At 44.2% G+C, this 15138-nt stretch overlaps 1 protein-coding gene across 1 annotated transcript in view; it reads left to right on the top strand.

The window, feature by feature from the left end:
- RNF216 (ring finger protein 216) overlaps nt 1-15138 on the top strand; it is a 62415-nt gene that overhangs the window by 101 nt on the left and 47176 nt on the right. Inside the window, exons 2-12 of the mRNA XM_009993694.1 lie at nt 1117-1247; nt 2298-3131; nt 4819-4895; nt 8729-8831; nt 9733-9897; nt 10884-10998; nt 11283-11422; nt 12352-12402; nt 13390-13527; nt 14507-14655; nt 15091-15138. Of these exons, the coding sequence (XP_009991996.1) occupies nt 1117-1247; nt 2298-3131; nt 4819-4895; nt 8729-8831; nt 9733-9897; nt 10884-10998; nt 11283-11422; nt 12352-12402; nt 13390-13527; nt 14507-14655; nt 15091-15138 (1951 nt within the window). The remainder of the gene's footprint in view (nt 1-1116; nt 1248-2297; nt 3132-4818; nt 4896-8728; nt 8832-9732; nt 9898-10883; nt 10999-11282; nt 11423-12351; nt 12403-13389; nt 13528-14506; nt 14656-15090) is intronic.

Below are 15138 nucleotides of genomic sequence, written 5' to 3'. Positions count from 1 at the left end.
CATTCTGAAACTCTGCTTACAAGCAGCAGGATTCACAAATCCTAAACCTGGGAGAGTGCTGGTGAGGGAACTTGCTAGTGGTCTGGTTTGCAGTGTCAGATGCTGCTCTGCTCCACTTCCTTCACAGCCACCTACAGAAAATTCTTGCATTTTGTGCTGACATGCAAAATGTTTGGCTCTTGCCTTTCTCACGTTGTGCTGCCTTAAGGCAGATTGCAGACTTTTTGGGAATGCAGATCTGAAGTGCTTAGTGTCCCACCCTTCTGAGGCCCTCCGAGGAGAGAGGCTGCCTCTGTGTTCATATCCAGTGAGGGCTGTATGCATTGGCACCCACTCCTCCAAGAGTGGAATTGGAAATTATGCTTTCTGTGTTTGCCTAAGAGGTGATAAATGAATACTCATGAATACTCATGCTAAAGCATAAGCCAGAATGTTGTGTCAAACCACAGGGAAAGCATGGCTGTATGCTGCCTGGAGTACAGAAACACTCTGTTTCTGGGTGGAGTGTCTCTCCCAAGTTCCAGCAGCTGTGTTCAGCAGCATCTGTATTCCACTCTTGATAAGCCTTGAGGAACAAGGTTGTCATCTAATAGCAGGATATCTTCTGCACCCACAGTCAGGGGCCCTGTTGTAGCCTTGTGTAATGTCTCTCCTTCAGAAGAGGCTGGATTGCACAGAGAACCTTATCTCTCCTCTAGAATGCACTGCACATTAATAAAAGAAAATGCTTCGTCCCTGAGATACTGACATTTCAGAACTTCTCCGCAAAAATTAGCAAGTGCTCTGTACGTGGCTTGTTCAGAATAATTTTTGCAGCAGCTTTATTTGTGCTGAATTTTGGGCTAGAAGAAGCTCTGCAGAAGTGGCAGTGACTGACTGATCCACACATGGTCCCTTGTGTTGGCTTGAGCTGCAGCCTGGGCAGGGGTTTAGCTCAGGGAGCCACAGGGGCAGCAGCACCTGGAACAGGCACCTGCAGAGGTGACCCTGGAGCATCTCTTCCCTGTCACTGCCTTCAGATGTGAAGGTGGCTTTTTCAGATGTTGCAGTGCTTGTAGCCTGTAATTTCAGTGGTTGACCTTGAGCCAATAGCTAACCTTACCAACTTCCCTGCAGACTGGATAAACCGCAGAGACGAATGTCTTATCACGATATCGGACTCCTCGGATGAAGAGCTACCTCTGCAGGAAGCGCCAGCGGAGCCGCAGCGTGAGGAGGAAGATGATGATGTTGTCATCTTGGCAGAGGTAATTTTTCATTCTTGTACTTGTCCTGCTTTACTCACAGCCAACATTTGTGCACGTATCTTCTGCATTCCTTGGAGAGCCCTGTCTGCTTACAGCAATTTACTTGAGATGTCTGGAATGAACGTTGAAATGTCGGCATTTGGCTGGCATGGAGTGTTGCGTCGTGTTTTGGCCATAGGAGGGGACAACTGGACTGTTGGTCTGCATTGTGTTTAAAGTTCTGTAGCTTCCATAAAGTGATCTAAGTCCAGAAAGGTGGAGTGCTTTGTAAGAGGCCTTGATGTTCCTTGGAAGCCAGATTTTCACAATATGCCTTGTTTGACCTTGTATACTTTGTATTCCTCTGTGCTGTTTGGATTCTTGTTGGGTTGTTGCAGGCACTTACATTTTTGCAGTTTTACAAAGCCAGCTCACCTGATAAATTGCTTTCCAGTGCCACAGACATATGAGAACCAAAGGCTTTAGTTTACCCTGATTATTTTGTGTCTAATTTCGTTCCTAAGGTATGTTAGAAATATATTCCACTTTCCTGTTAAAATAACTAGAGGCATTGAGAAAATGGGTTGCAAAGCTGACCTTTGTAGATGAAAACAGTTGTAGAGAATATTCATACTCTGCTGGCATAGAGCAGTCCATGTCACAGAGGCAAGAACAAGGCCAGAGATCAATGTTTTGAGCTTTGGTTCCTGATGCCCATTTAAATAAATTGGTGAGAATACAAACATGATCTCAGTTAGTTCCTTCTTCCCAGATTTCTACTGGGAGGGAAGAGGGAACTAAGGTGAGCTCAGAGAATTATTCCAGTCTGGAAGTCTTGTGCATCCCCATTTCTGCCCAGTGTTTTCTTAGCTCCTGAGGAGAGACTGAGGATGGAGTTCAGTGAAGCAAAGGCATGTGGGTTGCAGTTTAATGCCTTATTAAGCATCTTGCTAAACAGACTTTTCATCTCTTTCATATCAGAAATTTGATTAGATACAAAAGATGATCTGACTCAAGGATTCTGATATGTAGGCAAGAACTCCTGCTTACTCTTGTCTGTCTTCTTTTTAGACCCCAAAGAATCAGCAGCTTCTGCGTCCCAATGTCATCAGACCTGCTGCTCAGTGGCAGGCTGCTAACACGGTGGGAGAAGGAGGATCTAAAAGTGCTGTCGAGCCCTTGAGGAGCATATATCTGCAAGATGAGATCTCAGCTGTGCTTTGCCAGGGAGACCAGTATAATCACGTGGTAGAGAGCAGTGCTGGACCGAGCAGAGACAAGAATGTGAACTTTGTCTTGCTGCAGCCTGGACCATCTGAGCTTAATGGCCCCAGGTTTGAACTTAGAAGTGATCCAGAGCCTGGGCCAAGTTTGCTTCCAGCAATAAAGATCAGTCCTCAGCCTGTTAACAAAGAAGTCATTATTGTGGAGAAAGCAGACCTTCCTCCAGAACAGGAAGAAAAGGTGGAGGACTTGGAGCCAGAGCAAAACCTCAGAGGAACAGCTGCTGTAGCTACCAGAGAGCAGGAGATCCAGGAGGACACCCAGCTTGGTCACCTATACTTCCAGCTGTCGAAAGGTGAGCCACATGCTGCAGTAAGTGGTTGTGCTCCTCAGCAAGGGCAGCCTGAAGCAGACTCAGGATCTTCGAGGGTACATGGAGAAGAAGCTCCTGGGCCAGCCTTCCCCCGACCTGAACCACAGCAGGATGGGATTCCAGGTCCCACTTCCCCCCAGCCAGCACATCCACCAGAAGAAAAGGGTCAGGAGGCAGTGACAGACAATGAGCAGCCAGGTCCAGCATTCCCTGCACAAGGTGCTCATGAACTTGCCTCTAGTAATGTAGCAAAACAAGGAGCTGCTGGGCAGGACCAGGACCTCACTGCACTGCTCATCAGAGAGACGGTGAGTATTCCCGGAGGTCCTGTGCCTTCAGCATGCACGTTATTTTCAGACAGGTTTTTCAAGGTGTGTAGTGTTTCACATGCTCAAAGCACAACCCTGTTGACTCCACTTGCAAATCCTCTTTTTTTTGGCTGACACTCAGCTATGCACCAGGTGAGGAACTGCCTCAGAAGATTCTGGTTTGAAAGACTAACCCCAGTGCTATGGCAGAAGTGGTGAGAGGATGTGCTTCTTGAGGGCGCTGTTTGCTTTGGGATGGACTCTTGGCCAGAGAAATTTAGCAGAACTGATTGCAGGGTCTCAAGAGCACGGTGAGGTGAAATAACACAGGTCCTGTACCCTCAAAGGCTACTGCCTCCTCAGTTTTTGTCTGACTGATTTGGGTGTAGAGCTGAATGAGCAAAAGTGAGACATGAAACACTGATAGAGGGTGGAGCAGAGAAGGTTTAGAGACATGTGGCTGATAGCCATGATTGCTTTCAGCTGGGCTCTCTTGAAGTGGTTTGGTCCATGGCCATGTTAAGGCCACTATAGTGGTCAGTGGTAATGGTTGTCCTTGCAGTGTGGCTTTCCAGGCAGTAGCACTGAATGATTTCTGGATCAGCAGTGTGAACAGTCCTGTATGTTAACTCCACATGCTCCTTCATGATGTGGAGCATATGAGGGGCACCACCAAGAAGGGTAATCCTCAACCTTTGGTGCATTCAGCAGCTGGGGCAACATAGTATGTATTTAAAACACAAAGCAAACACATGATGATGCTTCACTTGTCTCTTTGTTTTCCCCTCCAGTGCACACCCTTCCCATGATTGCTAGAGAGGGAGGGTCTTTCTTGATGCTTTATGGAATACTTCATTGCAGACAAGCATATTTTGCTTCATCTGTATCTTAATCCCCCACCTCTTCCCCCTCCAAATCTTGCCATATTGTATTTGGGAACACTGGGGATGAGGAAAATATTCTTTAAGTAGCAGTTCTTTCCAAGTAAGACCTTGTTGATCACTGACTTGCTCTGGGGTGGGCAAGCACATATTCTTGGATTGTCAGGGTTGCTTGACAATCCTGACCAGTTCAGTCTTGCAAAGAAAAATACCATATGGCGCAATTGTTTGCAAAGCCTCTGCAGAAACCCAAGGAGAGGGAGCTGCAAAGGGTTCTCTTTGCTACCTGGGCAATGCTGGGAGAGCTTTCACAGAAATGCCAGTAGAGGTTTGTTGTCTGCTCTGACCTCACTGCCAGTGTGTCTGAGTGCTTAGGGTGGGTATTGTTGGGTTTTTTCCTTTTGCTTTGGAATGTTGTATTTCAGCACACAATCTGGAACTCCTTAATCTTCTGCCTGAAGGTAAATATTAGTTTTGTTGGTGTTGTAGATCATACCTATGTGCCTCTCCTCTTTCTATCCAGCCTGAATTGCTCCTTAGGCCAGCTGCTCATGGCCATTCACATCACTATCCAGGCTCTCCTTCTGGGAAGGAGCTGTTAGCAATCATCCTGTGGAGCAGAGGAAAGCCAGCAGCTCACAGTATTCAGACTGGATGGATATAAATGGTCTCTTGAAATCCATTTTGGCCCTTGTCTCAGGAGTGTGCTAGATAATTACTTTAAATCTTTGTCTTTGGTGCTGTTGCTAGGTTGTGCTACATGGCTCCTCTAATACCTACATAACCTTCAGCTTTTCCTACTGTAGGAAGCAAGGTTCCCAGATGTGGAGAAAGAATATATTGAAGAGCTAATCAGCATCAAGAACTGCTATGACTTAAATGTGTAAGTACAGAGCTAAGAGCCAGGGTGTATCATACAACAGTCTGGCTGCAGTTACATTTCCATTTCCCTACCTGCTACTGATGCTGTTCTTGAGGATACCTGAGCTGGGAGTCAGCATTGCATTGATAAAGCCAAAAAGCAGAAAAATATTTTTTTTTCCTTCTAATAGAGCTTTTCTTAAATCCTCTCTGAATCTGACCCTGTGCTGTAGCTTCTCTGCTTTTAAGATAATTTGTTTATTTAAAGATATTACATATCATTTCCTCTTAACTGTTACTGTGTGGTACCCTGTTAAAAAGGGTGAGTGCAACAGTCTGGCTGCAGTTACATTTCCATTTCCCTACCTGCTACTGATGCTGTTCTTGAGGATACCTGAGCTGGGAGTCAGCATTGCATTGATAAAGCCAAAAAGCAGAAAAATATTTTTTTTTCCTTCTAATAGAGCTTTTCTTAAATCCTCTCTGAATCTGACCCTGTGCTGTAGCTTCTCTGCTTTTAAGATAATTTGTTTATTTAAAGATATTACATATCATTTCCTCTTAACTGTTACTGTGTGGTACCCTGTTAAAAAGGGTGAGTGTCAGGATTAAGGGGTTGAGATGACTTGGTTAGTGAGTTTTGAATTGGTGAAAGCAGGTTGCTGCCTCTTCATTTCACTGGCCTTTGGCTTTTCCAGGTAAAGCTGACAGTGGTTTGGACTCCCTTATTTAATGTCATGATGTTGACTTTTATCCCTTTTACTTAATCAAATAGCAGCAGTACTGTTTGAGTTCCCTCACACCACTTTTTGCAAATGGAGTAGAGCAAACACATTTAAGGACTGGTGGAATTGATTCTAGGTATTTGTTGATGAACTCATTTTGGTCAAACTGAGCAGAAATGTGAGCCAAGAAGGGAAGAAAAAAGAGTGGAAAATCAGCGTGAGGCCTGTTGCTTTCCCACTAGTGTTAGCAGCTCAAGAATACTTGGGTGTTCATGTTTGATATCTCTGGGAATCATGTCAGAATCAAAAGTTTAAAAAGGCATTAACCTTATTGATAAGTTGCAGAATCTCCCTCCCTGTTTGGGCAGAGCTGAGGAGCTGGGTTGCGTGTGTTGGCACCAGCAGCACGAGGGCAGAGTGGTTTGAAGTAAATCACTTGTGACTTGTGTGTGATGCTAGGTGGCTTCTCTTTCTCTCTCTGCAGCTGTCACTGCTATCTCAAGCATGTTGAAACTAGTTATTATGTGATACAAGAATAAAGAATAGGTGTTGGTTGCCAGAGTATTCACTATCTTGTAGGAATCCAATGCCCTTTCCAGTTAACTAGGGCATTAATTAAACAGTATTCAAGTGTATGAAGCTTGGAATTGGTTATTGGGCCATAAATAAGTTAACTGGCAAGGAACTAAGGATGATCCCATCCATCGGGCATAGATTCCATATTCTCCTACCTTTGTGTTATGGAGTTGTGCCTCCAAAGCAGGGCTTCTGGGTTAGCAAGTCATCAGACTCTTAACTTCTTTGGTGTCTTTCCAAAGTGCCCTTTCCCTGCAGCAGTGGCGTGATCAGCATCAGAGAAGCTTTCAGGTGCCTGCACCACAACCAACTTGGAAGGTTGTGTTGAGAGTGTTGGAGACTGGTAGGGCCATTCCTTGGGGCAATTGGGTGTTGAAGCTGGGCATCTGGCTGCAGGACCCTCTCACAGATTGTGTGAAAAAACTCAATATTGTTCTGCAGGGATTTAGCAAAGCCTGATAGAATGAAATCCCAGTATTGGCTTCTGTCGGTCTTAATGTGTTCCTTCCCTTTTTGCTCCTGAAATCTCTTCTCTCCTATTGTGTGCCAGAGACCCAGTGAGATGAAAAGGTGCTTACAGGCTTCCCTGTAGGCCATCTACAGTGTCTGCTCAGTGGTGCGTTACCCACTTACTGGATGATAAAGATTTCTTCTCCATATTTTTATTCCTTTAACCAAACTATCTTTTGAGTTGTCACTGCGTCTTTTGTCTGAGAACAAATGGGTCAAGGCACTGGTCAGCCTTGCTGGCAGGGTCGCTTTGATCTCCGTGGTATGTCAAGCTGAATCAGGCTTGAATTATAATAAATAAGAGTGGCTGGGTTTGGGCAGGGATGAGGCTTTTAACTGCCTCTGTGTCCTGTGGTGCAGATATTAATGAACAGCGCTGCACGTGAGCCTGTGTTGTGCGCCGGGACCCACTTAACTAATTGTCAGACACCCAAGGTTAACATCTCCCCAAACCCTGAGCATTGAAATGGCAACATGCAGAACAGTTCAAATGTATTCTGACTGTGCCCCAGCTGAAACCCTTGCTTTGAGCTCCTTGAAGTTTCTGTTTTGTTGGATTAAAACAGTTACCTTTTACAAAAGGGATGGGGCTGGGGGAGGGCTGTGGGTTATTAAATGCCCAATGCCCAGATATTTTGTTGTTTTCTGAAATGATGGTCTTAAAACTTTCAACTGATGTGGGAGCTCCTCTTAGCAGGATATCATCTATTCAGCTTTTGTGTGTGGAAGCATTCACGCTCAGTCAAAAGCCTCTGGCTCAATATGTCAATACCTGATTAAACAGAAAGAAATGCCTCTGCCTTGAATGTGAAAGCAGGGTTAAAGTAATCAGGCCTTGATAGTGGGTTAATGCTTCAAGCCAGTTCAGATTTCTTAATTAGGGACTGATTTCTGACATCGGGAATGTAAATTAGCTGCAATTATGTCTTTGCTGCAACTAGCACCTTCTCATTCAAAAAATTTTACAAATGTTAATTGCTTCTCCTAGCTCCTTTCAGAAGGATGTTATTCTACAGCAGGGGAAACTGAGGAACAGCTTATGTTACTTGACCCAGCTAGGGCAGCTGGTTAGTGATGGTTGAGAAGAAGCTGTGAAAGTCTAATTCAAATAGTCTACAGCAAGCTTCCCTTTCAGAAGGGCTTCTGAGGTGTTTGTGGATCTCTGGCCATGGGATATTCTGAAACTACTTGCTAGAGTCTTTTCTAATCTGAAATACTCAGTTACACTAAATTTACCTGACAGTTAGGACAGTTATGCTGCATTTACAGGCTAGTATGCATTTTTAAGAACAATTTTTAGTTATTTTCTAACTTGTGTTCTCACTCTACCAGTTTCTAGTGGGAGATGGCCAATGCTGGTGTGATTACAATGAAACCTGTGCTCAGAGTACATCTTGGATGTGAATGGTTTAAACTTGCTGCTATCTCTGCTTTGGTGTTGAAGTAGATAGAGACTGGAGGCTTTAGGTCAAATTTGAATCTGTAATCTTTTATCAAGGAAGACATCAACCTCTCCCAGGTTTTGTAGGGGTTTGTATGCTTTATCCATGGGTGTATCTGTACAAGCTGCAGTAAATGGCAGTGAGGTTTTGATTGGTTCTGCCAGTGCTGTGACTGTTCTTTCTTGTTTACTCTTCAAAGTGTTCATTCCAGAGCAACACTAAGTTCACCTTAACTCTTAGTTGTGCAGGACTTTACATGTGCTCAGAGGAGGTTTTACCCATGGATATGAGTAGGAAGTAACCTCTAGCATGGGGAGATACAGGCTGGTTTGTAGCTCACCCATACAGGCTTCTCTTACATAAATGTAATTACTGAAAGAAAATCTGTTGCTTTTCCTTCTGCAGTCATACAGACAGTCATTCTTTACTTAATTCTCAGTCATTTACTTTCAGTTTGCTCTAGTCTGAGACCTCCCTTGGTTCCTAGAGGGCAGGCTGTGACTTGCTTGCCCAGCCTTGTAATTACAGGATACTGAAAACTGGACAAGTGAGGAATGAACCTGAGCTCCCAAACCCTGAAGTAACTATATTTATCTTTTCAGGCTTTGTAACTTCCTTCTGGAAAATCCAGATTACCCAAAGAAGGAAGGCAGAGTGGTTTTAAATCCCAGCATCAGCCTGCTTGCCAGCCAAGATGAGACAAAGGCAAGTGAGAGTATCCTCATCTACAACATGTCTCCTGTCCAGTCAGTTGAAGCTGAGGAGATCTTGGGATGTCTGGTTCTATTAATGTATGTTTGTGGAGGGCCTGGTTGAGTTATACCTTCATAGGAGGCCTCTGGGTGCATTTAAGATGATGTTTAAGTAGCAGTGGTCAGTTGCTTGCAAGATGACTGAAGGACTTTCCCAATATGCTGTTGCATAGCTGTACCATGTCTGCTCTTTTGCTTTCGGCAAGACCCTCTGCCCTGCCTGCCTGTCTGCCAGCCCATCTGAAGTGTTCATTTTGATACTGGAATAAGAATTCCTTGGTCATTTTGTCTCATGAATTAGACTTGGCCCCCGCATCTCTCTTGTGTGGCCTTTAGGCATTGCCTTTTTTCAGCCTCCTAACTGCAAACCTCCCTAGAGCTTCTTGATTTTACTTTTTTAATTCCATTTGACAAGAAATTCTCTCTGAGTCACTTTGAGTATGTTGAAATAGCTGCATGTGGCCTGAGAGAGTGAAATACTGAGTATCTCTTTCTACTCTTGGAGCAGTCTTTTAACCTCAAGCCAATGAAGTTGTTCACCCTTCATAGTAACCTAAGAGTATCCTCTCCTCTCTGTCTCACGCAGCCAGACACAATGGCTTTAAACTGTGTGGCATGAGTCCTGCCAGGAGCAGAGCTGCAGGGGGGTGCAGCCCAGGGCAGGTTGCCCACCCATATCTGAGTGGGCATCACACCCACACTGCAGTCCAGGTTGATGGTTAGATGTGTTCTCAGAACTAGGTGCCACTTGGGTGGTCTTGCAGCAGGTCTTGGTCACTGAAAAGAGTGGTTTGGCGTGTTTCTGTGTGTGTTTGGAGCAAGCTTTTTTCATATCTTTCACCTTTTCTCCTTAGGTGCCTAAAGTGGACTACTTTGACTTCTCCAAGCTCACCCCACTTGACCAGCGGTGCTTCATCCAGGCAGCTGATCTCCTCATGGCAGACTTCAAAATGCTGAGCAGCCAAGACATTAAGTGGGCTCTACATGAACTCAAGGGACACTATGCAATCACACGAAAGGTTCTCCAGTTCCACTCTGTTTTCTTTCCTAGGGTTATCTCCTGAGTCTGTGGAAAGCAGTGCAATGTCTTTTGCCTTACCAGACCATCTGCTAGTCTGTGGTTATGGAGTTTTTTATTAATCTTCCTTTCCTTTTAAGAAGTATTAATCCATTTAGTAGAGACTTGGAAAATTTATTGGCCAGACAGAGTACTGTAGGAAGTTTTTACTTTTCTCTAATAGGAGAACTGGGAAACACTAGCTGGTTGATGGTAGGTGATGCATTAAGCTGAGCAGTTTTCCTGCACAGTGCCACTGAAGTGCAGTATAATTGCCAATAAAGCCTAGACATTTAGCTAAATCTTGAAACATTTAACTGCTGCTATTAGTTAACTGACTGCCTGTAATTGAAAAGAGGCCCAAGTCTCACTTTCCTCTTCCTTCTTATTATGACTTGTGGAATGATTTCTATATTCCTCATAAGAGTTCCACTTTAATGGAGCTGCAAAGACACTTGGTTGAAGTATCAACAAAATTAATGTAAATCTGGCTGCAAGCATTTGACTTGGATCTGCTCCTCTGATGTGATTCTCTTTCTCTACTATTCCAGGACTTAACTAAACCAAAAAATCCTTGTCTCTTCACTCACTTGCTGAAGCACTGAATATTTCAGCTTCATTTTTATTTAAATAAAAAAACCAAACAACATAAAAAAGCCAAACCAGCTCTGTTGCATCAGAGTGGCCACCAGCTGTATTAGAGCTAATAGCTGAGGTGTTGTGAAGTGTCATTCACCTGTTTTGTTTTTATGGAATGGTTGCTTTATGAGGACATAAGGCAGCAAGGTGAACCAAGGTGTACAAGGGAAGGTGTACAGCCTCTGTGGGCTGTTTGGCTTTCTGGTTTTGGATCAGTCTTATGCACATGTTTGTACTGTGCTTCCATTGGAAGCATGTGCTTGTGCTTTCTTCCAGGAACAGAATTTAAGTCTGTATGTTGTTTTCTAGGCCTTCTCAGATGCTATCAAGAAATGGCAGGAGCTGTCTCCTGAAACCAGTGGGAAGCGAAAAAGGAGGAAAGAAATGAATCAGTATTCATATATAGACTTCATATTTGAGCAAGGTAAATGCCAAGCTGAATATGTTCTGCTCTCTGCATCGTTACTGTAAGCAGAACTGGCTTGCAGCAGAAATTACTGTCTTGGAAAGGGATGTGCTCCCAAACCAGCTATGTTTGTGTCACGGTCTGGTATCTATTTTGGAGATATATTTCATTAGTACCTCTGCTTGGTACAGTGCCCTTTGAGATGCTGTAGTTATGCAGATGGTGGTGTGTGGAGGAAGAAGGATTTGAGCTTTGTTTTGGCTGCTCCATCCCATTTCATTGTGCCTTAAACTCTGCTTTAGGGGATGTCAAAATTGAGAAACGTATGTTCTTCCTGGAGAATAAGAGGCGCCACTGGAGGTCCTATGACAAGCTTGCTCTTCTCCCACCGGTGCTACTGGAGCAGGAATTCTATGAGCAGAAAGTTAAAGAGATGGCAGAGGTGAGTGGTAGGAGCTGTTTTGGTCTTGTAATGCAAATTACTTTGACTTCTGTAGAGGTCTTGGCCCTAAACATGGAAGTCTGCCTCTTGAAGAAATTCAAACCCTGAACAAACTGTTGGGTAACTGCCCTTGCACCTTTGCTACCTGTTCACGTGTGAGACTTTTCCCAAGCAACTAATTTTTAAAGGAAAAAAGCCAAGGTCAGTTTCCTACTTAAATACGTAGCTGCTGCAGAAGTGGTTCTGGACCTTTTTTACTATGAAGTAGTTAAAGCTCCACTAGCTAATTCATTCCTCTAATTGCTAACAGGCTTCTCTGCTGCTTTAGAGCTTGTAATTGCAGGTCAGTGTTGGTGGTGAATAGTGAGGAGGCCCAAGGCAGTCTGTCCACTCACTCTGCCTTTCACAAGCTGGCAGCCCTGTGTCTCCAGAACACCTTGTCCTCTGCTGAGGACCATGTGTTTTGAAGAAGAACCTTGCAAATACCCATTGATGTGTTGTCTCCCCCTTGTAGTCTGAGGGAAGGCTGAATTCACAACTCTACACCCACAGTCCTTTTTAAAGTAGCTTCTTAAAGAGCCTTGTCTCTTAGGCAGATGGGTAGTGTCTCCTTTTAAACATTAAGCTAATGTTCCCTGGGGCTTTCTCTGGAGGGGCCCTTTGGGTGAGATCATCTCTGCCCATGAAAGCCTGAACCATCAGCCCCTCCATACTACAGAATTCTGTTCTTTGTTCTTGCTGCCTTTGCTTGTCCCATCTGTTTTAGCTGAATCATAAATAGCTTAATGGATTGGAAGGATGGGCTGAGTGATGTAAGCAGACAGTGAGCCTTTTATGGTGGTTTCTAAGTCCTGACGTAATGTAAAAGAGTGTAGAGGCTGGAAAATTGCTTTATTCTGTAAATACAGATGCACTTGTCTCTCTTACAGCATGCAGACTTTCTCCTTGCTCTGCAGATGAATGAGGAGCAGTATCAGAAGGTCAGTATGTATGATGTGATCCCTTGAGTTCAGCTTATGCATAAGACACTGTTTTGCACTTACCACTTCTCAGACTCTTTTGGCTTGTGTAATGGAGCTTTTCTGAAGCTGCATTTGCACTGTGCTGCTTCTGCTGAGCTGGCAAAACCTGCATAGTGTGTTTTGGCTGCTTTTAGAGAAGGCAGAGAGGAGCTGAGCCCAGCAAGACAGTATTGATGCCCATAATGATCTGTAGTAATTCAGTCAGCTGCTGCTTGTTGCTGTATTGGCCAGAGCAAACATTGCAATAGAATAGCACCAGGTTTGCTTTTGCTACCACCATTATGGCTGTTTAAAACAGATTTGCTCTGCCAGTCAAAGGCCTTCCTCATTTGTAGAAAGGACTCCAAAACCCTGAAAATCAGGTCTTTCCCCTTTAAACAAAGAGAGAAAAGTTAGAGATAGTTCAGCAGCTGTGGATTACCTTTTTGTTCTCAGTGCCCATTTCTCTTCAACCTTTGGAGATTTGGAGATGATGGACCTTTTGCAGAAGTCAGCATAGCTGCTCTTCAGCAGCGGCCAGCTTCTCCAGCCCTGAAGAGGCTGAGGCAAAGGTCTCTCCAGGCACATGGGTAAACGTTAAGAGGGCAACAGATCTGAAGCTTGGGTTTCCCTGGTGTATAATCCTTGCTGCTTCCCTGCAGTTGCAGCTTCCCAAACCCAAGATGCTTCTTTGCCTGTGAGTTAAGAGTTATTAAACCACCATGAGTTCTGTACCTTTTTGGAGACTGTTGAGCAGGACATGTAGATACTTACAACTGAGCTTCTGGTTGTGTTTAGTGAGTTTTGACCACCAAATAGGGTATCTAATGGAATGGTGTATGTCTGTTGCTCCTTTTCAGAATTAATGCTGGCATTATTCATGGCTTGCAGTTGCAGGTGCCTTTGTGTTGCCATAGCTATGGATGTGTGTGGTGATGATGCCCATGTCTCTGTTTCTGGCTGCAGGATGGTCAGATGATCGAGTGCCGCTGCTGTTACGGGGAGTTTGCCTTTGAAGAGCTAACTCAGTGTGCAGATGGTCACTTATTCTGCAAGGAGTGCCTAATTAAATATGCTCAGGAGGCAGTCTTTGGCTCTGGGAAGGTGAGAATTTCCCAAATGGATGTGGACAAAAATGGGTGAATTGCTATTGGGAGAACACCTTGCTCTTTTCTTCGTGGTGTTGCTTAAATTGGATATAACTGCATGCACTTCCAGGGTAATATTTTAGTATAATTATGTTCTGTTATCTAAGCCAAACACGTCAGTCTCACCATCAAGTGAAGCCAACAACTTCACAATTCTTTGCTGAACAGGACTTCACTTTTGTGCTGTATGCCTGGAAACTTGGAGCATCAGCAAAACTTTCTACAGCATTTATTGTAATAACAATAACCCACACTCACCTGGTTTTTATTTTGTACTTAATAAATCAGTGGTATCTGCACAGAGAACACAGTCTTATCTGACTTGTCCAGTCTCCTCTTTGCTCTGAGTGTTTGTCCTTCATAATATCACTGTGATCCCAACTTAATTTGGGGGTTGGTTCCTCTATGATACTACTAACCTTAGTCTCCAATTTAGGTAGGAATTACCCTGTTACTTAACTGAGCTATAAGTGAGTCATTAACCTCCTCTGAGGTGTGGATACTCCTTTACCTTGAGATATGATCAAACTGTGGGATGCTTTTGTACTCTGGGCTCTACATTTCCTGTAAACATATAAACTGGCAGCTGTATTTTATATGACTATACTGACAAGAATGCAACATGCTGTTTGTAAGGGAGGGCCATACAGCAATAACAGGCTGCTGTGTGGTCACAGTGGACTTGGAGTGAGTGAACTGTGTTCCCAGCTGCCTACAGCATTGTCATGTCCAGTATTTCTTTGAGGCCTGATCTGTTTAGTTAACTAGTCTTGTTCATTCTGTATCTAACCTGTTCTCTGGCAGTCATCTGCTGACTTAAACTCTGTTCTCTCCAAGCAAGGCTCTGCTTTGGTGTATTTGGAGTTGTTCTGGGGACTGAGTCTTGGTTTTTGCTACTACCATACTGAACCTAACCTGTCTCCTTCCAACCCTAGTCGGAGCTCAGCTGCATGGAAGGCAGTTGCACGTGTTCATTCCCCACCAGTGAGCTGGAGAAGGTGCTTCCAGAGAACATCCTCTGTAAATACTATGAGCGGAAAGCTGAGGAGGAAGTGGCTGCTGCCTGTGCAGATGAGCTTGTCAGGTAAGTGTCCAGCAGAGGATGCACTTACTGCTGTATAAAATGGTTCCCTGAAATCCTAAATGTGTGCTGACTATGAGCTGGGTGGCTTTCATGGAGCTGTACTACAAATTCAGGCTTCTCCCTTCTCAGGTCATTTTATTCATGTCGGTTTGCCTCCGACTAGGAGCAGTTTAAAATTCAACAGGCTTGTCTCCCCCAGGATTCACTTGCCAGCTCTGTGCTGATCCTCTAAATTACATGGTCAAAAGCAGTGCTGAGCATATAATATTTTGATTGCAAACAGGGAAGTGATCGAAGAAGTACGAGCAGAGATGCAGTAGTCAGCACATTTAGTTGGCAGCCTTATTAACTACCACACAGCTATTTGGCTAAATCCACTTTCAGCAAAGATATCTTTGGCACTTTGCATTAATGGCATCTTATTTTGGGCTGCAGGTGTCCCTTCTGTAACTTCCCAGCTCTACTGGACAGTGACGTGAAGCG

The sequence above is a fragment of the Chaetura pelagica genome, unplaced genomic scaffold (assembly GCF_000747805.2).
Source record: "Chaetura pelagica isolate M959 unplaced genomic scaffold, ChaPel_1.0 scaffold213, whole genome shotgun sequence".
Taxonomy (NCBI): domain Eukaryota; kingdom Metazoa; phylum Chordata; class Aves; order Apodiformes; family Apodidae; genus Chaetura; species Chaetura pelagica.
Note: the sequence above shows the minus strand (reverse complement) of the source record. Positions and strands in the feature narration are given on the sequence as shown.